Genomic DNA, 26657 nt, shown 5'->3' with positions numbered 1-26657 from the left:
CATGAATTTGAGTGCTCTAATGGAAGCAAAGGAGAGACTTTTCTGTCTCATCCTGAAAAAGCCTGTGGAAAGTTCAAAGGGAACTTTCAGTGTTTAGTTATGCTGCACTCACCCATCCAGGAACTCTTCTCCCTGAGTTAACCTGAAGCTTTAATGTTTTATTGAGATCACTGTGGGATGTTGACTTTCACATGAGCCCTGTAAATGGGTAGCCTGTTAAACAGGGCACTGATGTGAATTTAGTTTCAAATGATACACGCTATGAATAGGATTTTCTAGTCTTTTCCTGCTGAAATTGTTGATTATTTTTCTGTGATTTTCATTAAGGCAGAGCCCTCCCTGGAACTGTTCAAGAGAGAGTGGCTTTACGTTTTCATTTTTGGTTTTGGTGTCTTTTAGCTTTTTCCTTGTCGCCACAGAGTTAAATCGGCACTTTTCATGCAGAGCTTTCTGCAGCTTTTTCATCTGACTTCTTTTAAGAGTAACACCAAGGTTTTCAGGGAAAATTGTTGCCTTTAGGTTTTGATCTTCATTAGTTTATGTCCTCGGAGATATAAAAGCAGATTAAGTGCCACTATTGCAGCAGAAAAGAAACTCAGCAATACATGCAGCAGAAATGGGCTGTCAGCAAAAAAAAAAAAAAAAAAATCAGCAATGAGAAGTCAGCCTTAAAAACAATCTAATTATTTGTCTGAGGTACAATGTTGCCCCAGGGAAAGTCAACAGGAGCTTTTCTGTAGCCAGAATTCATCAGAATCCATCCTTTAGTTATAATTTGAAGCTATAGTAAGAGCTTTAATTCCATTAGAGGAAATTTATTTTTCTTAAAGGAGAAAGATCAAGGAAGGAAAGTCCAGAAGACATAGTGTCATCTTTTTATATCTGGCAAAAAGGGAAGAAAAAGTCTTTCAGAGACTGGAAGATTTTGGGAAGCCAGGGATAGCACAGGGTGAACCCTCTGGTTGTGCTTGTTGGGACCAGTTGAGGACTGACCAGTTAAATGGCTGGGGAGGGGAAGGCCAAGAGCACAAAAGGCCTTTTGCTTCATAGACTGAAATAAAGCTCAGCAAGCCCAAAGGAAAATCTGCATGTATGTAACTTGAGGAATGAAGCCAAGAGTACAGATGGTGCGTTTTGCATTCATGTCTTTGCACTTCATTCTTCCCATGCACTTTTTTTTCCACACTTCTGGTCGATTGAGCTGAGCTGGTAAAATCCTGAAAGGGATGAGCGAGCCTTTGCAATTCCCAGCCATGGCCGAGCTGCCCTGTCATTGCAGCCCCAAAGTAAAATCTTCCAGTAGGAGAAGGTCCTTAATGGTCCTGCTGTGGGTTTTAACAGCCAGACCTGGATCACGTCAGCCCGCCAGGCTGATTGTAGTTTATTTGCAATCACCAGTGCTTTGATTCTTGGCTTGGACCTTTGTAGGCTGCAGTCACTGAAATTATAGAGCTTATTTGCTGGCCACTCGGGGCTGGATTGAAAGACATGCACAGTAATACCCGAAATTAGAGCCTGTGTGACCGATTTCTTGGGCCGGAGCTGCCTGAGCAGTAGGTGATAAGTGGGGCAACTCTGTCAGCTCCACTGAAAGACTGATTTACAGCAGCTCTCGTTGTCAGTCCTGAGGAGGAGCTGACATTCCCTTCACTGAGCAAGCTCATGCTGTAGGAGAAATCAATTTCACCCACAGTCACAAATAAATTAATTTTAAAATGCAGTCACTTAGCAAGGGAGGGCAGTTGTATTATTTGTCATGCACTTGTGAGGAATGATCCTGTGTTTTACCCTTTATTTTTGAATACTCTCTAACATTTGGACATCAAGACTCTCTGCCAGGAGTAGCATTTTGGTTTTGAACAAATTCCTGAACAGCTGGGTTTTTTTCAAGTGGCATCATTAGCCAATAATCATTTGCTGCATCTTTTCCTCCTCTGCCTCACATGTAGAATATACCTGGAAATGACACTGCCCTGTGGCTCAGAGCAGCTTGAGATGAATCTGGATTTTGTGGCAGCTTTAGGGTCCAAAACCCTCTGGAGTCAGATTTTTTCCATGCTGGACAGGAGTCTCTAAAGCTACAACCTGATGGTTGTGCCTGCAGAATTATGTTGGGTCCTTCGTGTTGATTCTCCTGAGAGACTTGAGTTGCTGCTTTCCCTGTGTTCAGGTGGAGGGGTGTGTAAGCACTGTGTGCCTGAGGAAACTGTAAAACAGTCCTGGAATTCTGCCTCTGGGAGATGCCTGATTTAAGGCATGGTATCAGTACTTGATAACAAATGAATTCTTCATTTGCTTTATCTGCCAAAGTAACCCACTGATTGCTCAGCAGGAGTGAGGAATATGCTTAATTACAGTATACAGCAGCATCATGGGTTGGGGTTTTTTTCAGGCATTTTCTTTTTTTTTTTTTTTTTTTTCCCTGATTCTATAAATAGTTTAAGATATACAGGATATTAGATGAAAGCCAGATAAATGTAATTCACAAGTTTTAAAAAAAATAATAATTTATACTTCGTGCTTGCATTGGTGGACCAGCTGAGCTTTGATCTTCAATGTTAGGTTGGTTTAAGTAAAAAAAGGCAGTGGAATTTTATTCTGAAATGACCCCTCAAATCCTGAAGAATAGCACTGGGATGTAAGTTTATTATCCTGACTAATCAAATTATCACAGGTTATAGGCAAAATGGAGGCCTTTTTTTTTTTTTTATCTGCTGGCATAGAAATGTCAAAGCATGATCTCCAAGCAAAACACTATTTCTTTATCTATGAGCATTCAATCTTCTGGGAACTAATTAACTATTATTGCTCTTTTTGTCCATAATATCTGTCCATAAAATCAGTGGGATTTCTCTTATATGTTAGAACACAAGATGATGAATCTTCTTCAGTTTGCCTTTTAAGCAGGAGGGGAAAAAAAAGCAAAAATTGATTATAAGAATCACAGACTTGTTGAGGTTGGAAGAGACCTCTGGAGATCATTCAGTCCAATGCAGGGTCACCTGGAGCAGGTGACACAGGACCTCGTGCAGGTGGGTTTGGAAAGTCTCCAGAGAGGGAGACCTGTTATTTTAGGGGTGTGCTTTGGCAGTATCCACTTCCAGCTGAGATCAGTTGATCTTTTGGAAGCTTTTGGAAGCCCTCAGTGTCCTGAGCACTCTGGCAGTTGCCAGGCACTCCCAGTACAAACCCAGCTGTATTAAGAAAGCTCTACCCTGACACAACTTGTTTGCTTAAAGCAGTTTTCCATGTACTGGTGCAACATCCAGCTGTGTCCCCAGGAGTTTTTGTTGGTCCGGTGTGTCCACATCCAGTGTACCAAGCTCACATCTTGTGGTTTTGTTTACATCCCGCGCTTCAAATCCATTCATGTGTCATCTCCCAGGTGCCACTGAGAGGTTGCTTTCCCTGCCTTGCCCCCAGGTGCTCAGAGCAGCAGTTTGTGACTCTGTGTCCTGCAGGCTGGGGGTGATGTCTCTGTTTCTCTGCAAGGCTGTGTGTCTGAGCTCCTGAACACACTGCAGGCAAAAAAACCAGCTCCACACAGCTCTGCTTCAAACCAGCACCCTAAAATAAGTGGTAACAGAGTGAAGCTCAGACAAAAGGTGGGAGTATAAGGGGATTATTTAGTTCTCTCAAGCACAGCAAAGATTAACCGTAAAATACATATTTTTGAACTCAAGCAGCAACATCCTTGGGAAGTGGGTGTGAAATGCCATGAAACAAAAGTAAGAGTGATTTGTGCCCAGGGTGAACTGAGCCAAACAGGACAGCTCTACATTTCTAGTTAAATTTAGCAGTGTGTTACTAATGACTGTGCAAAGTGCAAGGCATGAAGAGCTGTACTCAGAGTGTGGATGCATGTGAATACCACTGTGTATATGTATGTATATATGTCTGTATATATATGTATATATGTGTGTATATATATGCAATTTTTTTTCATAATAGTGTTTGATATTTATTGACCAGTGATTAAAAAAAAAATTTAAATTGTGATGATATTTGTATTGGGGTTAGAAGTCACATAATTTTAAATTCTGTGCCATACCAAGTTACCCAATCTGGTGTTTTTATTGTGTTAATAGTCATCTTAGAGAGGCACTTCAAGACCAGAGCAGGGCAGGCAGTGACATTTGAATAATTTGAATAATTTGAAGCCCTAAAGAAGGAATTTCCAGTGTTTCCAGATGATGCATTTAAGACTTTTGTGGGCCTTCCAGGACAACTGCTCTCCAAAGGTGATCACAGCAGATCGTGCAACATATTTCAAACCTCTTCATGTCACCTCCTTAGTGCTGGAACACAGAACCACTTGCACCATGTGTGCTCTTGGAAACTCCCTTACCCTCTTTAGTGATAAGTGTAGCTCTCAGTGTTGATGCCAATTAGTTGCTCCCCCTGAAGAAAATAAAACAGAAAGGGGGAAAGTACAAGAAGAAATATTTGTGTCAGTGATGAGGTAGAACAGCACTGATTACCATGCTTATTTTACTTCTTTGTATGGCATTGGGGGGTTATTAGTGCACTCTTGAAACATATTCCAGAATAGCAATATTTGCAATGCTGCTTTTCTGTTCATCTGTTGTTGCAGAGCTGCCTTTTTTGCAAGGGGCTGAATTTTTTCAACCCATTTGTGTCACCTGTCAAGAATTTTCTTGTGACTCTCGGAAACCTGCTGCAAAGTCTTCCCTATTTGCTATCCAACCCTGTTTTCTTCTCCCTTTAGCAGGTAAGCACATGTTTATGCAACGTTACTTGCAGCTGGAAAACGTTTCCAATTTCAGACACCTGCAGAGTTTTGTTGGACTCAGTAGGGTTAATGTCTCTCCTCCAGAATTTCCCCCAAACCCACTGTGTTTTCTGACAAAGGGAAATATCTGAATCCCAGTGCAGCACTCTGGGCTTTTAGCATCAGTGCATGTCAGCCTGCATCCCTCTAGCTCTGGTACAGCTTAAAAAGATGGTACACGTGGACTTTCAGCTGGGAGTCTATTTACAGCTGAATCAGGATGGTGAGCAAGCCACACAGAAAATTGCTCGAATTTCTGCTGTCTGAGAGGAGCCTCTAAATAACTTTCATGTCCTTGGGGGAAAAAAAGCCCTGAAGGGGAAGGGCCAGGATGGGTGATGGGAGAGCTCGGGTGTCACCCAGCACGGGGACCTCGAGCTGGAGAGGGAGAGGGTTCAGATGCTGTTCACCAGGATCCCAGTCAGCGCTGCAGGAGCAGATTAAGGCTGGCTGTGCACTGGAGCACGGGAGGGATTCTCAAATGACCTGTGTGTGATTGATGGATACATGGGTGTGGCGAGAAGGGGCACTGAACAGCTGAGCAGGAGAAATGTCTTCCCCAGCTGCAGCTGTTCCTGCAGAGGGGCTTGGAATGGCCCTCCAGAGTTCGAGATTGGAGGGTTTGGTGCAGGAGGAAATTTTTAAAGATTGCTTGAAACCGCTTCCAGTAAATGCCAGTCATCAAAGAGTGTGCATGGGGGTGTGTGAGTGCATTTATGTTAAAGGAAAGTAAATGTGCTTAATCTGTCTTTGATGTTGTTCTGTTTTTCTTTTAACGTCATCGTTGCATGTAGTTATTTTTTTTTAAAGCAATTTAGAAATCTCAGAAAACAATTGCCAGTTTCCTCCTTCAAAAGAATTTTCTTGAGAATTTTATTGAGAGGCTGTTAAACACCTATTTACTTTATTACTAAACTGCAGGATCTAATCTCTGCCATGGCTTCAGCTTTTTTCCTGTGTTTTTTAAGGAAAGAGGTCTTTTCTAAAGGGTTGGCTCTTGAAAACTTCTGGTTTGATTTACTTGGTGGTAATGGATGCTTTCTGCCCAATCTATATCCAGTGGTAAATGGTGGGAATTCCTGTTCTATGCTACTTTATTGCAATTGTAGCTGGATTTTCCCACAGCATTAGTTGGTCTCATCCCAGGCTTCAAGAGTGAATGGTCCCCTATAATCTGCAGTTTGCCAGGGCCTTGCATGGTACTCACAGAGTCACAGTTTTGGGGTGGAAGGGTCTTTAAAAATCATCTTGTTCCAAAACCCTGCCATGGGCAGGGACACTTTCCACTAGACCAGAGCTCCGTCCAACCTGACCGTGGACACTTCCAGGGATGTGAGCAAGGCTGGGACCTACAGCAGAATTGAGCTTGTTCTGTAACCTGGGCACAGATGTTTCAAAGTGAGAGAAAAACAAGAGAACTCATTTTGACTTGTGCTGCACCTTTTTTCCCTGAGGATTTCCAGGGTGTTGTTCAGCTACTGCTGCTCTGCATTCCCTGAGAGGTGAGTTAAGGATATCAGTAGCAGAGAGGGGGCATTGTACAGTGGGAACTTGATAGTCCCAGGTCATCAAGAATGTGATTATGGGCATGGCTTTTCTCTTTATTCCTCTGGGAAAGGTGAGGGAAGAATAACTCAGGCAGGAAATCCATGCTCTCCCTTCCCGCATTATTTCAAGCGTACCCAGAAAATTTCTGCTCCTGAACTTAACAACTCTCTCTAAAACAAATATCCACATCTGCTGTTAACTAAGTTACCAGTCTACCAACTAACCTGTTCCCAAACATGAGTTCTGTCAGCAGCAACTCCAAATACAGCTCTTGGGAGGGTTCAGCCCCTGCCAGCAGAGTTAAAAGCTACTTTAATGCTTCACTGAAATATTTCGGAAAGCTCACTGTGAACAATCCATCTTTGTTTTGTTCGTTGTTAAACTTTTCATTCTTGGTTTTCTAAATAACTTCCCCTCAGAGTAAACAGAGACACACATGCAAACCTTCTGTATTTAGCGGAGCGTTTGCAAACCATCCCACTGTAAACTGTTTATAGATTATTGTGTAATCTGTAACTGTATTGTGATGGACAGTCAGACTTCCCACCATGCAAGGAGTCATTATTAAACATCATGCCTTGAGCAGCTTACCACCACCCTGACAGAGTGTTTGCTGCCTGGAAATACCAATTCCTTCTGAAAAAAACCCTGCCTGCCTGCTGCAAACCCAGCATTTCATAAACGCTTGGGGTTTTTTTTGTTGCTAAAGCCATAACTTACTGCCAAAATAGTAAACTTTAAGTGATGCTTACAACTTTATTGTATTAAAATTTTACTTTCCAACAGTATGCATAAACTCACAAGTATTATTTGCTCTTTATTGTGTTGTGGTGTAATTTAAAGGTCTTAGGAATCTGACCCTACTGCAGCAGAGACCATAGAAAACAGGTATTGAAGGTGTCAGGCCCCCATTAATTTACATCTGCAGGCCATGGCCTCTGTAAACAGGTGTACAGAGGTTTTACTTTCTGGATGTGCTCTGGGTTCGGTATTATTCCATGGAAATGTCACGGGTTTCAAATGGAGCATATACAGGATCCGTGGGATGGCAGGGGCCTAATCAGAAGCAGCAAAGTAATAGGTTTGCTGTCCTCACAAGGGCACAGAAGTCAGTAGGAGAGTGTTGAGATAATAAAAGAGGTTAGCAGTGTTTAGTGGGTCACAGGGGATAAGCACTCATGTTTTTCATAATTAGTATTTTCAGAAGTTCCTGTCAAAGTTGTAACCCTTTGTTTGCTCCCTTTTTTTCTCCCCCTCCAAATACAAAGAGGAGAACCTGGCAGTATTTTTATTTATTTTTTAATTCTTCTCGTTCATTGCTGGAGGGTGTTAACTCTCAGCTCACCTCTCCCCTAAAATTCCAGCTGACTCCCTAACCAGGCTGCCCCATGAAGGCTGCAAACTTTATCCTTTTATCTCAATCCCTCAGTGCCTTTGGTCAGCAGCAGATTCTTCTAGAAATACTAATTTAATACCTCCCAACTTGAAATACCAGCTCAGCTTGTAAACCAAAGATAGCTCTCAAAGATTTCTTCATTGAGGGTCAGAGCATGTGCTCGAGGAAATGAAACATTCATTAGTTGGATGCCAGATTATTTACACTTGTATAATGATCAATCAGGCAATAAGAGACTGGGGATGACATTCTTCTTAGCTAATTTTAGATATTTACAGCTTGGGATACCATATCCATATCTGAGCTGCTCACATTATGTTCTCTTTATAGTCAGTGGGGAGAACAGGCACATCCCCAGCGTGACACTCCTTGACCAGGCTGAAATATCCTGTATAGGATGCGATGAAGTGCACCCTGAACGTGCCCAGTTTTCTCCAGCAGCGAGAAATGGGTTTGCCTGTACATCTCTACTTTTTGAGGCCCACTTCTGATGTCCATCACTGCATTTCCCAGTAGTCAGTGCTAATTGAGCTTAAAAAAAAAAAGAAGAGCATACTGGAGTGGCAGAACTTTAGGACAAGAGTGTCTTAATTGCACCTTTGAGTTCTGACCTCCCAGGTCACTGCACTGCTGTCACTGCAGTGATTGTCTCTCTTCACAACTCTTTGCAGAGAATTTAATCAAAAGGAAGGAATTTTTTCAAGTATTATTTCCACTTTTATTACAGTTACTTATTTGCCATCTCACTAAAATACAGGCAGGAGTAAAGTGTAGATAAAAGTGTAAATATTTTATCTGTAGATGTACTTATCTAACATTATATAAAATAACTCAGTATAACAACTGAAGACTTATATTTATTACGTTTAATTTTGCTAAGTGAAGGTGAAAATAGGAGCTTTCATTCTTGTTGCTTCCCCAAGTCCACACAAACACAACCCAAATAACTCTCATAACTGAGCAAAGGAGAACAGGTCACCTCAATGAGGGCTGAATAATCTCCCAAAAGTTAAATAATGAGGATTACCAGAATAAAGCCTTAAAAGGTCATGTGCCTGGCACCAAAAAAAAAAAAAACATAATGTGGGCTTGAAAATTGGTGGGTTTTTTTTTTAATGTCTTTAGAACTTGTGTTCTGCATTTGAACTGAAATGGGGCATTCAGTTTATGCACCAAATGACCTGTTTTAAAATAGAAGTTGGGTCTACAAAAATGCCAAGGATTGAAAATTTCTACAGTATCTTTTTCTCCCTAAAATATACAAAAATCTGTTTCAACACCTAACACTGACAACCAGGTAGTCTTTTTTAATAAAGGTATAAGAAAAGTGTGAAATGCAAGTGGCTCCTGATCATATTTTCATTAGACCTCTTAACTAAGACTTAACAAAGTGTCTAATAATTTTGGATGCCTTTGGTTTTGACTACAGAAGTTTAGTCTCTCTCAGAGGGAGGCACAGTTATACACTATTAAGGATTCAGCCTTTAAAAATTAAGGCTCCTATACTTTGTTAATTTGTTGCTTTGTTTTGTTTTTGTAGTATTATTGGGTACCAACAGTAGAGTTGGGAAACCTTTAAAAAGAATGTTTCGAAACACGTGAACCCAGAAGATTTTTTTTGTTGAAAGCATTAGATTGAAAACAATGCACTACAAACACACACTGAAACTTTTTATTTTGTTCCAGCAGGATAAGTTTAGATGGGTTTACGTTTCATCTCACAGGCTGAATTCTTGCACTAAACAAACCAAGGAAACCCAAATGGAGTCAATGAACCAAAAACCTGGATTCAAAAGCCATTTATCTTTGTGCCAGTCTGAGTCAAAAGTTCAGTCCTGGATACTGTCCTTCCTCAGAGAGTTCAGATCTGGAGCCCAAACTTTCTGTTGGAACCAATCTCTGTAACAGATGACTAATAAAACCAACATAATGACTTTCACATATGTGCACACACATATCTCCTTTGTAACATGTGGAATATTAGCTGAGGGCCAGGATCATTTTAGATTTATCTTCTGAAAAAGTGATTCAAGGCCCTTCCCTTTCCTCCTCCCTTCTCCCAGTCTGGTCAAATGTTTGTGCTGGCTCCTATTGCTGCATAGACAAATATTGCAGAAAGGAACTGCTTTATTTATTTTTTTTTTGTTCTAGCAAGAAGATAAAAGGTTTGGTTTACTTTTTTCCCTGTGTTCATCAATCAAATTAAACAGATGGCTTAAAAATTGATGCAAACAAATGGCATCCAAAGTCCCCTTTTGCATTTTGTAATTGCACCCAGCTGTGATTACAGTCTCACAGAAGATATTTTTGCATTTTCTTTTCTTTCCCTACACTTCACTGGTGATTCACTCCCTAGAAGGGATTCACCCCTTTTAGGAGAAAGAGAATTCACTGGTTTCATGACCTTTTATTTCTGCAGTAGAAATGGGTGAACTCACTTGGAATAAATACAAACCAAGCCAAAACATTACACAGGATAAAATTAATTCCAAATCTGACCTTTCTGAGACTGAGGGGGGGGAGAAAAGAGATATCTTTTTTTTTTTTTTTCTATCTTTTGACTGATGCCCCTTTAATTTGCAAGCACTAAAATATCACAGCAGGGACTCAAGCTTTAAGGATGCAGCAAAGCTGGAAGACTCGCAGTGCCACCGTTCAGGAACGTGGTGGGGGTGCCCTGTGGAGAACAGAGCAAAAGTGTGAGGTGAGGAGGTTCTAATTGTTTGCCAGGGTCACAGAGTGCCTGGTAGGAAGCATCTCCCACCAAGGAGGGGTGCTGGCCTCAGGTTTGTCCCCTCTAAATCAGGGATGGCTCCACAAAGTTCCCTGAGGGAAGTGGGGGCCAGGGATGGGTCCTGCCTGTCGTGTTTGCCTTGCAGCCACTACCCCTTTCATACTATCTGGAAGACCCAAAGGCAGACCCCTTTTATAAAAAAACCCAACACATGACAGAGCAGAGGTCGATTTATAAATGTTTGTGGGAGTTAAGGTGTTTCACCCTGGGAGGGGCTCAGTTAGAAAGGTAAAATCCTGCTAAAAGCAGTGGGCCAGGGAGCACGTGCTCACAGATGTTAAGGCTCAGGTTTTATTGTGGGTTTTTTTGTGTTGTACATGGCTGTTTTCCAGGGCCCCCTCCCCAAGCATCTGATGGATGGGGATTCCCAGCCCCTGTGCTGCTGAGGGAACACAGCCCCAGCCCAGCCCTCCCGGGTGGCCTCATCACCTCAGGCATCATCACACCCAAACCTGGCACGTGGCTCAGATGGGCCTGAAATAAAATGTAAAAAAAGTAGGCTGACACAAGTGGTTTTGGCAGATTTTAAGACTCAGGATGAGCAAAGGCTGCAGCTTCTTCTGGGGCCGAGCTTTGTCCGTCCTCCTGTGATCCTCCAGTCAGTGTGAAAACATTGAGTTGTGGAGTTTGGTTTGAACCTATTTATAAAGACCAAAGTATCTCAAAAGGACTTGAGAGACAGATTGGAGTGTGGAGCTCACCACTTCTCCACTCATGAGAGGCTTTCGATTTATTTATTCTTCCGATGACGTTCCCAAAATGGAATATGGAAGGAAGGAAGCAGTTCACACAAGTGCTGGCTGCAAGCCTGGCAGCGACTACCTGGTCTACAGCTTTCTGTGTGAAGGAGCTGTGCATCCCAAAAACATGGCTTTTGGTACCAGGATCTCAGCAGAGCATCTGGGAGCCCTGCTCAGGATTTAAGACCATCAGCCTTTGTGTTTTGGAGTGTGGGAGCTCAGTCTGGCACTGGAGCAGCCAACCTGAAAGACCCTGTGTGGCTCACAAAAAGCTTTATGGTCCTCCCCTCAGCAGTTTTCTGAGGGGGACCAAAAAAAAAAAAAGTTTTAAGTTTTCTGTAGATTTAGAGAGCTTGAAGTGTTTTGCAATGGAAAATCTCTACAGCCTGAGTTTGGAGAACAGATCATTTGAAATGATTAAATGAAGCCTGGTGGACACAAAAACTGGAGCTACAGGACTTGTCGGGAAGGAGAGACAGGGAAGGCACCATAAAACTGGTGAAGATGCATGAGCCTTCTGAATGATGCTCTGTTCTTGCCCTGCATCCCTCAGTAGCTTGAGGAGGCTGATGTTAATGCTGGTTTTAGGGAGTACCTTGACTTGTTACCTAGTTGTTGCTGCCTTGTGGGGAAAAGAGTGTGTTCCAGAAGGAAATGTAATGGAATTTGTCTTACCTCCTTGGTAATGAGGCATTCCTTTGAGGTGATAACTCAAATGGTGATGTCATTTTGATGTTTGACTGAAGACTGAGACAGGCTTAAGAGCTGGAGTCAGAGTGGAAGGAGTTTTTCCAAACCTTGGTGTGGAGTTTGAAAAATTCCATCGCTCTGCCTTTTGAGATAAATTATTTTGCAGAGCACCCTGAGAAAACACTGAGGATGTGATACATACTGAGAGGTCATAGTACTAGACCTGCTCACCTGGTGAGGTGGAGATTTGTAGGTACAAGTGGAAAATAATGTGTGGAATGAAGCCTTTTTTTACTCTTGTTGTTCCCACTGCCCCGTGTCTCAATCTGCAGGGACTGTCATCGCATGTGCGGATGAAAGGTGGCAAAAGGTTCCCATTTTTATGTTCCTGATGAACATGAGCTGAATGCTGCAGAGTTCAAGTACACAGCTAGTTGTTGCAAGGTTGGATTATCTTTTAAATCTTTCTGGTGAATTTTGTATTCCTTGTGATGCAAAGAGAGAAAGATAAATTTTCTGTAAGAATCCATTTGTACTGAAGGCTGGACTTTTGTGATTCTGGTAGGACTGCAGGATGTGCTCCAGAGAGCTGTAGTACCCTCAGAGTACCAGCAGTGTAGTACCACCAAAGATCCCCCAGGTGTGCAGAGCTGTCTCCTCTTGCCTTTGCTCAGGTCTGAAGTGACCTCTCTGACTTAGGCACAGGAGGTGGCAGTAGTCTCAAGGCATGGTTTATGTTTCCAGCCATGCTCAGATTCTGAGAGAGAACATCACGCAAGTGATATCCCATCTTTGAGAGTAAAGCCAGGATTATCACTCAGAACTACCACCAGTGCAGCTTATTAGAAACTCAGCTAGTTACTGAAGTGGGTTCTTTATCTTGGTGACCTTCCAAGGCAATCAGAGCCTTTTGGAAGACCTTGAATCAAAAATATTTGGGTAGAAGAAAAACAGCCCTTCACAGCACACACTTGTGATCTCTCAGGGTTCACGGATTTGGAAGGCGCCGTACCATATATAACTGTAGAAGACAGCACTGAGATACTGTAGCGGCTGCATCAAGGTCATGGTGTTCCAGGATCCAATTAAAATTATGCAAGATAGGCAATTTAGGAAAGAATTCACATAGAGCTCAGGAAGGGAGAAAAGTCATGTGCGTTATGAGCTCAGTTACTTTGCAAGATTAATTTTCCACTATCTCATGATCTTGTAATAAGAGTACAAAGTATTTTAAACGTTTGATTTACGTATTGATCAGAACTCTTGAGACTTTACTTCCTAAATCAAAATTAAAGGTTTGACTTCCATTTAATAGCAGAGTTGTGAGCTTACCTTGGATATACACTGGTTACAACGGGGTTGTGAATTCAGTGAGTGGGCAGCAGTGAAACCTGGAACAGGCACATCTGGTGCTCAGAAATCCATCTCCTTCCTTCCCTGGATGGGGTGTGAATGGAAGGTGGTAATGCCACAGGTCCTGTAATCCAGAGCATTGATTCTCACCTCCTCCAGCATAACCATTATGTTTATTCTGATCCCTGCACTATCTTTAATCCCCAGAACCCCTAAAGAGGTAATAAGGACTGATAGTGCAAGCCAGGGCAATTGCTGTATGATGGAAAGCTTGATGTTTTGACATGGTGGTGTAACAGACCTATTGCTATCCTAATTCTCTCCTAATACCTTTCTCCTGAAGGGGAAGGAAATAAGATTTAGCTGTCTACTGTAGTTTAAGAACTGCTTATATTGTTGTGCTCTGTAAACCAAAACTGCTGCTGACAAAGGGGTGGGATTTCATGGATGCTTTGAGCAGGTATTATTCGATTCATGACCTGTGTTAGATTAAGCTGGGGACTGGAGACTTAGTCGGAGCTCAGGGCCCTGTTTTGCTGCCTGAAGTACAAACACCAAGGGAAAAGGGTAAAGAAGAACTCACAATTCAAACATAAAGCCTTGATTCACCCAGAGCCAGCTAAGGAGTGTTTTGCAAACACTGAGTCAGTACCAACATTTTGGTCTCCTTTTTCCTTTATGTTTAAAAACTGCCAGAGCATCCCTTTCTACTGTAACCAAAGGGCTCTTCTTAGGTGTCACCTTCTGCGTGCTCAGGAAGGAGATGCTGTCTTGGGTGTTCCTTTTCACAACATAAAAGACAAACCCCATGTGTGTCCCACATGCAGGTGAAGGGGCAGAGAGCCCAGCTCTGTCCAAAGGGTTGGAGGCAGCTGTGGTCATGTTGGCAGGATTGGTCACAGGATGTGAAGTGCAGGAGTATGCAGGAGGTGTTCCAAAGATTAAGGAGAAGTGTAAGTAAGCCCATGTCCCCTCTTATGAATCAAATCATGTGGAGAGGGCAAAAATCAGGCAAACCCAAGGCTGTGCTATGACCAACCTCGATAAACAACAGCCAGAAACTGCCCTTGAGAGCGCCTTTATCTCCAGAGGTTGCAGAGAGTCAGTGGGATGGAGGAGGAAGGGTGTCAGTAGAGCCTGCTTGGTTTCATACTTTCTTTACTCTCTTTATTCTTTGTTTTCTGAGGATAAAGGAGCTTTATGTGGATATTGCAGGAAAGGAATTGATGAGTCATAAGGTTTACAACTGCATTTCCCCCCGGCTCTCTTTATTTTTTTCCTGATGGTCCCATCTCCTTCCTTTCTACCTTTCCTCTCCTCTGCTGGCGCAGCAGGACATGCGGTGCCTTTAAGAAGTGTTTTGTCAGAGAACTAATTCCTGAGCTTTGGCATATGTCAAGGCATGCCCTCAGTTTTGTGGTGTGTTTTATGAAAAACTAAAATGCATTTGTCTAGGGAGGTTTTTAACTCCTTTCTGCCATAGATGTGCTTTACCTTTCTGTTCTTTGCTCGCAGAGCAGACACCACTCAGCCTCACCATGGGGAGTTCTGCTCTCTTCTCCAAAAGAGATGGGGAGACAAAGTGAAATAAGGGGCTTTTTTTTTTTTTTTAATTAAAATTTTTATTGAGTTGTTCTTCTGCATGTCAGGTTCTTTTACATGGCAAGCCAAGATGGCAAATTCTCTTGCTGTTTATACCCTCTCTCTGGCACTGATATCGCTGCAGTGCTCACCTGCAATTGCAGCAGTAGAGTGGTGTGGCCTAAAAGACATTGGCCCACAGCAGTCACAGCACTGGCAACTTTATTATAAATTTCTTATGTTGTGAATTTCTTAATGTTTCCCCCACACACACATCATGGTAAAAAAGAAACTTTTAAGAAGACAATACAATTATACTGTAAAAATTAACTTATCATTACATAAATAAAATGTAGGGGGTTTAATCTTCTTTTTATTTTCCTTTTTGTTTGTTTGTTCGGGTTTTTTTTTTTTTTTTTAGCAAATCTCATTCTTTTTAAACCACATATATACTTGGGGACATGTGCCTGGATTTTTTTTTTAACATTTGCTAGGGACAGCAATATGATCTTAAAACCACAGCTCCCAGGGAGAATACTGCAGACGTTGCAGGCTGACCAGGAGGTGATTGCGGAATTACCCTTGTTTTAAAAGCCATGTTTGCTGTGAGGTCCTGGAGTTGTAGGCTAACACTGTCTTCTAAAAACAGCATAAATCCTCTTGGACTCCCAGCCTGCATGTTGTTTCAGGCCTCGAAGTAGAAAGTCCAGGTGAGCAGAAATTCCCGGCACTTTGGTGGCTCCGGGACTTGCCGTGTGGTCCCCACAGGACGTGGGCCCCACAGATGAAAGAAGGGTGTCTAGTAGAGACGGGCCTGGTTTTATGAGGAGAGATGTTGGAGGGGAAGGGAGGGAGCAGGAGTTAGGATGTGTCTTCCACACCGAGGTGGTTGCATGGCTCTGGTTCAGTCCCTTAACCTTGGAGCTGAGGGAAGTGGTGGAATTAGCAGCGGGTACAGCTTGCTGCGTTCAAGTGAACTGAGGTAACGCTGCTTTCCAGTCTCAGCTCTGTGACTGAGCTGAGTGCAGTTGTTCTATTGAAGAAGCTTGTGTTGAGCCTACGGGAAGGCTTCTCATTACTCCCTTCCCTCCCGGCAGCACTTGGTGTAGTGTGCTGGCACAGGAGGCAGAGGCCCTGGGACATCGTGGGGTGGCCTGGGCAAGTCACAGCCCCTTCCTCTTCTTCACCCTTAAAGCTGAAGTGCAGATCACCTCTTTTCCCTTCATTCCCAAGGGCTGCTCAGGCCGAGGTAATGCCGGGCAGTCAAGGGTGGCCTTGGACACAGAGCTCAGGGAAAACGTGAAGTATTACCCTGCAATTATGGGTGGAGGCAACACGTGTTGAAAATGATTTATTTTATCATAAATCAACATTTGATCAGGTGAAATCGCCGAAAGGAGAACGAAGTGTAGAGAAAGCCTGTTAACCTCAAGCAGGAAATTTTCAGGCTGCTGGAATGCTGGCTCTCCCATGTATTTGCATGCATAGGCTCTGAATCTAGTCCTGGTTACTGAGGTGGATGGGTGGCATAAAAATAAACTGACTTCTATAGGTGTAATATTTCACCATTCAGAAGGAAAGAGATTTCCCCACCCCTCCCCTTCTCTTGGGATTCGGCATTTTATGAGGAAGCAAAGAACTGCTTTTTGCAGCGTTGTCTGGTGTATCCAAGGCTGACACAGCAGCTCCTTGCATTTAGTCAATTAGCTAGTTGAGGATTTTAGGGGAAAAAAGCAGATGAAACATTAGTAGGTGGATGCTGACATACTGGCACCATCAGGATACAGTTTGTAAAGTCTCTGGTGCTGCCAAGGAATCAAAGAGTTAAAAATTCCCAGGGTTTAATCCAGTATGGTGACATTTTGCAAGGCCTATCAAATTCATGGAAAGTGAGAAGCAGAAAAGCAACCGAGCTAGCTGGAAAATGAAATTAGGTGGCATTATATTGCCACGGGTTTATCTAACTGGTTATTTCACTTAGCAGGGCAGACACACGTTTTATCTGAGCCCTCAGCAGGAGCTCAGCCCGAGTTGTGCTCCCTGGCTGTGTTATCCACAGAAATGGAGTGCCCTTCACTGGATTTGAACAGGGCAGTGTTCTGCTGGAGCTGTGCTTGGGCCCTGATTTGTATGCTGTAGGAGCCATCTCATTCCTTAGAATACAGCCATATATTGTTGTGTTTGTTTTCCTTCTGCTGCCGTGTACAGAGTGGATTGTTTGCATGTTTGTTTGTTTGAAGGATTTAAACATCTGGAAGAGACCACAGATAGAAATGTCTTTGTACATGGGTTAGACATGGAGCTGCAGGTCCCTTACAAAGTGAAACGTTATGTGGTATCTAGAGTGATGCTTGTTTGTAAACTTGAGAGTTATACGTGAGGATTTGGGTGTGGGAAGGGCAGTCAGTATAATGCTAATCCAAGCAGCTGGATAAAACCACTACTGCTAAAACCAACATAAAGTAAAAATGGATTTATTTCCCTAGGTAGTTCTGCAGCTGGTTCACATGGAGGTAATATCAAATACAAACTTTGGAAGTGAATATTTACATGCAATAATGTTACCTGACTTTGGGTGAATAGTAAGATAAATTGCTTTTTACTAAAATATGTCAGTAAATGATGCACATAAGGCACAGCTCTCTGAGAGAAACTCAGGTTTGCCATATTGTTTGGACACCAGTAAATGTAATTATGGCCTGAATCTGGACAATAGGTTATCACAGATGAAAAGAGTAAGTAGAAAATAGGAAGAAAAAAGAAAAAGAAAGAATAAGTTCTATATTGCAGTCCCTTTGCAGTGAGTGGGAGGTTACTCTGCAAGGAGCCTTCGTGGCTTTTACCAGACTATTTGCAGACCAATGCCGTAGCAACAGAAAGCAGTTCTTACACTCTGGCTCAGTCTGTTGCAAACAATTCTTTTTCTGAGAAAGCTAATCACTGTTTTGTTACATTACTTCCCAGCAGATGAGCCAGGCACTCCTGAATTTAAAGCAGAACTGCCAGTGAGTGACAGCGAGCTAAGCATGGGCTGGAGTCTTGTAGCAGCATATCCTTCAGCTGACTGCTGCAGTCAGGGAGAGAAAGGAGATTTTTCCTTTGAAGATAAGACACCTGGGGCTTTTGTAGAAACGAAGTATGCCCTGAGTCGTGCAGCTGTTATCTCAATTAAAAAAAAACAAACCGAAGGAAAAAAAAAGGCAAGAAAGACAAAGCATCTGGCTCTTCTGTGCTCCACCAAATATTCCTCAAAATGCTGAACCCCAAACCAGCCCTTTTCACTCCATAGTCATGCTGCTTGTGAACCCTTTGCCGTCCTGTGGCTTTGTGGCACCGTGAGGAGGAGCAGCCTGGGAGGCAGCTGAGTGTGTACGATGAAGGGAGGGTGTGGATATGTCTGTGTGAGCGTGTGTGTAGTGTCGTAACGTGGCAGGGCACAGCCAGTTATGAAACTTTCCAATAGTCTCAGTGCGTCAGTATTGGTTGCTTAGGGTTTGGTTGGTTTGCTTTTTTCTTTTGTTTTGGTTTTGGTTTTTTTTTTTGTTGTTGGTTTTTTTTTTTCCTGTCCGTTGCCCTCCAGTTTCATTTCCATTTATGAGTGCAGAGACAGAGAGAGGGGGAGAGAATGGGAAATGCCCTGAGAGCCCCCGAAGCCGCTGGAGGAGCCGAGCAGTTCCCATGACAGGTGGAGCACGGCACCGCGGCACTGAGCGAGATTCCCGGGACGTGGTGCCCGGGATCAGGGGGAGGGGAAGCCCTCACACTCGGGACAGCAAGGGCCCCTTCCAAGTGCTGCAGCAGCAGCCGCCAGAAGTTTGACTTTTATTTTTTTAAAGGACTGGAGAAAATTATTAACCACAGTTGATGACGTCAGAGTTGATCTGATTAAAGGTTTGTTTTCTTGCTGGCAGAGGTGTGCTCCGTAGAGACTGGTTCTCTCTTCTTTTTTTTTTAAGTTTCTTTTTTGAACAGCAGACGGAGGGAGCTGCCCGCACTGCCGCTGCTGCCGCTGCCCCACCGCGCGTGTGTGTGTGTAAACAGGATGGTGTATCTGTAGCTGCCACGCGCAAACACACATTTGACCATGAGGACTCTTCGCAGGTTGAAGTTCATGAGTTCGCCCAGCCTCAGTGATCTGGGCAAGAGAGAGCAGGCAGCCTTGGATGAGCGGGGGACCCAGCAGCGCCGGGCCTGCTCCAACGCTACCTGGAACAGGTAAGGGCTCGCTCCACGTGCCGGCTCCCCGCAGCCCTCCCCGCGCTCCTGCCGGGATTAACGTGCCGGTGTCCGCTCGGGTGTCCGCTCTGCTGGCTCCCAGGCTGGAATGCCTGGCTCCCGTCCCAGCCTCGGCGTGGAGCGCCGTTCTCGTGCAGGTGGAAGCGGGAGCGGCGCTTTCCCTCATCGCTGCCGACCTTTCTCTGAAGGCTGACAGCAAAGAGCCTTCCCTGCAGATGGCTCAGCCTTCCTCCTGACAGACAGAGACTTGTTTCACGGGGCCCGGCTGCAAATATGACTTTGTGTCTATCCAGATACTCTCATTCAAGCTTTATTTTAGTTTGGCCTTTTTGAAAATTACACACAGCTATTAAAATACATTGTTGTTATCAGCGTAACTATGTTGCTGGTTGTTGATACAGATATGAGGAAGTCTACTCAATTTACTCCCATTATTACAAATAATAATAATTACTCTGTGTGTGTGTATGTACACACGCAAGCACTCGCACTTTGGACAGGAAAAAGTAAGCCCTGCTTGTTTCCTTTATTGTGTTTATACATTTGAATTTTATGACTTTTTTACAAGAAAACCCATACAAACATTTTATTGTGAATGCCAATTATTCAGAAAGCATCTTAATGACTGTCTTGGTGACACTATTAAAAGATGAACATGAGTCTCTAAGTTGTTAGGAATTAAATTCTCAAGTCATTTTTGAAAACGAAATGTCATCTCCTGGGTCACAGCTTGGAAAGTGTCATTTGTAATGTTTTATAATTGTATGGCGGTACAAGTGCAGGAAGAAAAATACCAGTGGACTATAGACACATTTGTTAAAGGTAGTTCAGTTTTGAGAGAAATGAACTATATAAAATACCACATCTTCTGTCCTTCTCACCTCTTCATTTGTGGTTTCATGTCAGCGTCAAGAATTAGTTGTTGAATGGCAGCAGAGCACTGAACACTGAAACTGTGCTGGTCACAAAGGAGACTGAGCTTCTACTCAAAGATCACGCTGTTTGTATGACCCAGAGTTGCACCCGAGATCTGGATGGATAGTGGTGGTAATTAAAGGATAGACTGGGCAACCTTTGTGCCAGTTGGACTTTATTTGGCCAGCAGCCTCACGGGAAGCAGCAGGGAGTAATATACTCCTTGGTGTGAATCAAGGTGACAGAACACAGTCCCCACAGCCTTTTTCTGATGGTGTGCTGGCAGCTTTTGTTGGCAGGGATTAGCTTTTCCAGGTCCTGCTTCCAGGGAGGGAGCTGTGGAGGCAGATGTGAATGGGGAGCAGGTGAGACACCAGGCTAGCTGGGAGGGGGAGACTCGCAGGCACAGGGGCTGCTGATACTCAAACCAGAGGGTTTTCCTAACTGAGATGGAGCAAGAGTTTGTTACTTTAATTTGGACAGGACAGGTATAACTCTAGCCAGAAGTGTCATTGAACTAGACATCTGCACGTTTCGTCCAAACAACTAAACAACTGTCCCACCGCCTGTTCCTGGAATAGGTGTCTGCCAGTCATCCTGTCCCTGCTTTGCATGGATTCAGTCTATGTTTTCCTGCCCTGGCTTGCCTTTTCCCTGTGCAGGGATTGCTGGGCTGTCCCTGCTGTTTGGTGGCACGTGCCTCCAAAACGCCCTGGGAGCACTGGCAGGGCTGTTGTGTGGTGTCAGGTCAAGTGGGCACCGCGTGCCTGCACTGAGAGCTGCCTAAAGCTGTGGCAAGTAGTCCAGATTACGAGCCATGGGCAAAGGGAAGACATCTTATTTCTTATTTAACAGTGCAAGGCTTTCTCCTGAGTGAGAGTGAGGGTGGTGCTTCTTTCAGGCACAGAAAGGCTTGTATTCCCTGTTGATTTTAAGAAACTCAGGTAGTTTACAGGCTGTAAAACTGGGGCTTTCTCCTCAGAAAAGCCAGGGCTTAAATGTTGTTGGATTAGTTGCATTAAGAATTTATCCATTGTAGCTTCTGCCTATCATCAGTATGTGGCCATCTTGACACGTACAGGAGGGTCTGCTCTTGAGGGAGTTGATGTTCATCTCTCCTGGAGATGTCAGTGGGCATCTGAACTTGGACTCACCAGAAATCTTATCCAGGTTTTTAAAATCTTGGGCTCTGGGGAAGATTTCTTTTTATTTTTCTGCTGCAAATTAAAAACAACCCAACAGAGAACTGGCACACCATCCTTCGGTTTACAGGGATATTTTTCCTTCCAAACAAAAGGATTGCCTGTGCTGTTTCATTCTGTGCAATATTGACCATAAGAGCTTGCTGATCAAGAAGTCGAGGTGCACTGGCAGAGCTTTTCCCTCTCACCAAGCCTGGCTGTTCTATATTTAAATGTCTGCTGGTTTCTTGCCTAATGTTAGCAGCCTTAGCTGGGTGTGGCATTTGTGTATCTGCTTTTGAAAGAGGCTTTGAACCAAGCTCATCAAAACCAAAGTGGGGAGAGTTAGAGCGCAACCCCACTTGGGCCTGGCCCCATACAAGTCTGCTTGTGTGAGGGGTCTTCTGAAAAGAAGATTTTTTGAGGCAGACTAAGGATACTGCTCCAGCCATGCCAGGGAAAAGCTGAAAAGCTTCAAGCTGGAGTCATCCTGGTGGGATCTGTTAGCAGCTCTGTCACTGTGGGGTCCTTCCGAGGAGGAAGTGCAGCTGCCCTTCTGCAGTGCCCCGGTGTGTGGCTGTGGTCTGGCTGCCCAGTGATGTCCCCTCCACCACCTCCGCTCTGTTCAGACCAGTCTCAGCCTCAGACTGTTTGCCAGAGGGTTCCTGCTGCTCTGTGACACCAGGGGAGGACAAGCTGAAGGAGCCTGATGCCATGTTCAGCGTGCAGAGGTCACGCAGCACTGTGGAAGCAAGGAAGGTCTCTTCTCCCTGATAACTTCCCTTCACCTCCAAACTAAAACTTCTCCGCGCTGTGAGATCAAAGGGAAATTGGTGCCCGAGCTGCTGTCTGCTGTTATGCAAATGAGGCTTTATATCATGGCTTTCTCTGAGCCTGCTTTCCCATGAACCCCAAAAGATCTGTGCGGCAGAGCACCGTCGGTGCACGTTAACTAGCAACCAACAGCAACATAGCGGAACAGTACGGTTTCCTTACAGCTCACAGAATTTGCATTGTATTAAGATAGTTCAGATTTTTTTTCACTAGCATTGTCTTCTGTTCTTCCCCCCTGCTTCTGCCTCAGGCAAAAAACGAGGGCTGAATGCTGACTAAACCAATTGGACTGAGAAACACGGGGTTTTAATCTTGAGCTTGCAAAGCCAAGGGGGCCCTCTCAGGGCAAATAAAATCCATCGCGAGGTTTTCGTTCTGACTGAGCTCACACAGACTGCCTAATCAGGAGCTGATACTGTCTCAGTTGGGCTGTGGGAAAGCCTCTGGTCAAAGGCACTTAGATCCTTTTTGGTGTAAGAAAATGGGGAAAATCCACAGAAACATGAAGGAGTGGGAGACAGCAAAAAGGAGGCGAAGAAAACACAGATGAGATGCCTGAGACATTAGTGGGATCAGCAGTAAATCCAGGGAGACATATGGAATCACAGAGGGTTTTATGGTTAGGGCTAATTTTTATGGGGTTGTAATAAGCACAATAACTTGCCGTAAAGTAATTTTTACAGTTATACAAACCATATTTCATCTTCTAATTAAAAATTAATGTTTTTTTCAGATCACAGGCAGGCTTTTCTAGTGGAGAAGATATTCCAGACCAGCATATTTATCTATGACTTCTACCACTAGGAAATTTTCTTTTTTCTAATAGTTAGTGGTTATTTAGAAATATTTTGAAATTCTACTGTCTGTCTGAGGATCACCCTTTTTTTTTCATGACCCTTTGTTTGGAATGTTTGACACAGTGTGCGCATGGGGGGCAGACAGGGCTTAACTGGGATGGGGAGGAGGAACAGGGATTGTGAAAGGACTTCCCACTGGTCAAAGCACCACTGCACCACAGAGCATGTTCCGGCCTCGACTGCAGTAAGAATCGGGCTGATGATGGAGAATTGCTGCTCCCCATAGCCCTCCATAATTATTTATCCTTCCTTCAATGCAGTTATAATTGGATGCCACAGTTTCCTTTGTCCTACAATCTCTAGAAATACTGAGTCTCAGTAACACTTCTGGGAAGTCCCTTCACCTGTCTGTCTCAGCTTCTTCTTGTGTAAGACAAGTGTTCGTAGTTGGTGAGTTAGTGAACTAATGCCTCCCAAACTCTTTGACAAGGGAGTTTTGCAGACCAGCTTATTTCCAGTTGCATGATCCAGTGCAAAACTGAAGCCTATCCTTCTTTGCAGGTTGCTTTACCTTGGTAGAAATTCCAGGAACATAAGTGAACTAGCAGCTGGAAGCTTATTTGGAAAGGGTCAAAGCCTCATGGAAAGCCTGTGCAGTTGCAACTGGACTGAAGCTGTGCTGAAAATGGACTCTTTCCAATTGGATTAGGTTAGTTCAGAAAAATTAGGTTTTCTTCTGTAGCAAGGGTGTCTTCAGGAAGGTTTTGATGGAAGTGTATCAGGTTAATTATTGTAAATTAGCTGTTCCTGTAACTGTCCAGAGGAAATGAGCCCCAAGTCATTCAGTCCCTTTTGAAAATGAAAATGTTGTCTTTAACTGCCTGGTAGTCACAGGGTGTGGTCATTCAGACAGCATTGTTTTTGCTCCTGGATTTCACCTGGAGCTCTGGGAAGGGGAGAATTTGCAAACACTACATAAAAATCACTGTGGTATTTTCGCCCATGCTGTTTGCATACAAAGGCAGTGGCTGCTTTAGAGAGCTAAAATTACCTGTGTGCTGTGCATGAATGTAAACATAGGGCAGTCCAGATGCTTTTCCCAGGAAATGTTGAGCTGGGAGGGCTGTGGCCACAGCTGAAGCGCATAGGTCAGGATTTAGAGACTTGTGGGTCCGGCTTTGGAGTTGTTCCTCATCTCTGTGACCAAACTGATTCTCACCTGGCAGAAAAGTGTATTTTGATCACTTCTTGGCTTCCAAATGTCAGTGAAAGAACATCAATGAGGATCCAGCTCTGTGCTTCGGGAATTTACACCTTCCAGATCCCTTTGTGCTGAAGCAAAAGGTGGGGAAGGTCTGTGCTGAGAGTGCTGGAGCTGCCATTCCCCACATCCTGCACAGCTGAATAACAAATCCTGGAGCTGCCTCCTTCTCTGGAGGATCAGGCAAATCTAGAATAAGTAGTCTTTCCAGAGAGGTGAAGTTTCTTAGGCTGCTGGCTTGATTTTTGTGGCTGTGAGTGCTGCCTTGGTTGTACATAGTTTTCTTTTGTCAATCTGTACCTGTTGTGGGATAGGTAAGTACCATACATTGCTGGAGCCATCTGACATTTTGTTTCCCCACCAGAAAAAAATGGTCTCTTCAGTTTTCTGATCCTGTTTTCTCCTCCTAGAGCCAGCCTGCTTTGTACAGCTCTTTGGACCCTGTTTTGTTTCCTATGATCTTGTGCACGTATTTACACACACAGCAACTACAGGGAAGGTGTTCAGAGTAATATCAGTACACCCATTACTAACTTTGACACTGTAAAAGAGTTACAGAAGGGAGTTTACAAGGCATTTTCAGTTCAGGTTAACTATTACAATGTAACTTTAATTGCATTCGTTATTGACTTAAGTCTCAGTGAAGAGTGGTCACAGACACAGTAAAGGTGATCCACCCACCTCAAGCATCCTGCAGGATTTCTGTTTGTAAACAGCAGCTCAGATTTTCTTTACACCAAAAGGTTGTATCATTGTGACCAAACCCTTTTAAAACAATCACTCATAGAAACCATAGAATTGCTTAGGTTCAAGCAAGGGCTGGATTTTTTATTAGCTTAAGGTAACTAAGAAGATTTGAGCCAACTTTTTAATATCTTGCCACCGAGGCCACCAACAGCATCCTGGTTATTCCAGTTCCTTTTTGTTGCCTCTTGGACAAGTGGAGGGCCAGACCATAGTGGCATTCCAATGTCACCTGCAGCCAGGGACTGTAATCCTGCACCCTCCATACAAGCACTGCTGTCTGCAATGGAAAGGAAGTCAACATAGTGAGGCCAAGACTTGTTTTCCAGACACTGCAAGGGAGATCCCAGGCAGGTTAAAAGATCGCTGCTGGGATGTTTTATGCAGGCAATAACTTGAATCCTCACAACCTGTCCCCCTTAGTTCTTGTTTAAAAAGCTTACTCTCTCTTATTTTTTTAAGGAATAATAATGGACCTGTTAAACTGGAGAGAGAAAACTTCCCCCTTGCTCAGAAAGTAGTGCCAGAGAGAAAGAGAGAGAGCACGTTGGCTTTTGGGAGAGATATTTAGTCATTGTTCTCTGCAGAAGGTTGGCAGGGAACATTGCAAAGTTCATTTCCGAATCAGAGGAGCGTGTAAAGACTGCTTGTTTTATTCACTACATTAATCGTTCTTCCCATATTACTCATAATATTAAAACACCCAAGTCACTTCACTGTGTACCAGAGACATTTAGCTGCCAATTTTCAAATAATCGTAAATTGAGTGTGTCTGTTCGAGCCAGCCAAAATAAGCTGGGTGAGATCATGAGTGTGTGTCTGTGCCCGTGGGTGGAGAGGGAAAAGAGGGGCTGCCATGGTGGGGGGAGTGTGTAAGGGAAACATCTTCAAGAGAGAGAAGAGGATAATAGTTCTTATTTTTATCTGCTTCTGGATTTCTCCACAGTGTATCATACCCTCCACCTGCCACTTTTAATTTCCTTTCTCCGCAGCTGAGCGTGGCAGAACTTTTCTAACAGTGTGTTACCTGCATTTTGAATCTCTGGGTGAATAGTGCCAGGCTTACCTCCCACCCCAGTCCTGTGCTCCCAGCAGGCACTGAAAGGGACTGTTTTACCCGGGAAGGTTTGGTGTGGGTGCCTGAGGGCCCCAGGCACACTCTGCTGCCTCCTGGCACAGCTCCTGCAATGACATCCCCTTGCAGGGGGATCATCCCCCTGTGGCTGGATCTGACCCTGGAGCTGACCAAGCCCTCCAGTGCCTGAAGGGAGCCTACAGGAAAGATGGAGAGAGACTATTTACAAGGACATGTGGTGGCAGGACAAGGGGGAATGGCTTCAAACTGACAGAGAGTAGGGTTAGATTAGATGTTAAGAAGAAATTCTTCCTTGTGAGGGCAGTGAAGCCCTGGCACAGGCTGCTCAGAGAAGCTGTGGCATCATCTTTATATTACACACAGGGTAAAGTCAGACAGAAATAACTTCATTCCCACCACTAGCACTGACTGGGTCACTTCACTAAGAGCAGTCATGTTGGAATTCATGTGGCAGTACCACAGGCAGTGGAGCAGATAAAAGCTGCTTTTTTTGTGTGTTAGTGTCAGGAAGCTATAAAAGCATTTGTGTGCATGTCAAATAAAGGCTGAGCTCACCCTGCAGAATGTCCTTAGTCACTGAAAGATGCTTCTTCTACCCCAGCTGAAACCTAAAAGACCTTAATGTTTTGGGGACTTCCATTCCCTAGTTAAATGTGGTAGAAGTTGCTAAGCAGTTACAAGAGTGGAGGAGTGTTTGAG

General features: G+C 43.9%; 1 protein-coding gene across 6 annotated transcripts in view; it reads left to right on the top strand.

The window, feature by feature from the left end:
• Positions 1 to 26657, top strand: part of PRR5 (proline rich 5) — a 75385-nt gene that overhangs the window by 13216 nt on the left and 35512 nt on the right. For 4 of the 6 annotated variants that reach the window (XM_050323323.1, XM_050323320.1, XM_050323321.1 and 1 more), the window contains 2 exons: positions 4595 to 4732; positions 18851 to 19109. In XM_050323323.1, the coding sequence (XP_050179280.1) occupies positions 18979 to 19109 (131 nt within the window). In that variant the 5' untranslated portion in view covers positions 4595 to 4732; positions 18851 to 18978. The remainder of the gene's footprint in view (positions 1 to 4594; positions 4733 to 18850; positions 19110 to 26657) is intronic. The other 2 variants (XM_050323325.1, XM_050323326.1) reach the window with 2 other exon arrangements.

The sequence above is a fragment of the Myiozetetes cayanensis genome, unplaced genomic scaffold, assembly GCF_022539395.1.
Source record: "Myiozetetes cayanensis isolate MyiCay16 unplaced genomic scaffold, myiCay2020 scf3, whole genome shotgun sequence".
Classification (NCBI taxonomy): domain Eukaryota; kingdom Metazoa; phylum Chordata; class Aves; order Passeriformes; family Tyrannidae; genus Myiozetetes; species Myiozetetes cayanensis.
The sequence above is the reverse complement of the archived record's forward strand: the minus strand, read 5'-3'. Positions and strand labels throughout refer to the sequence as shown.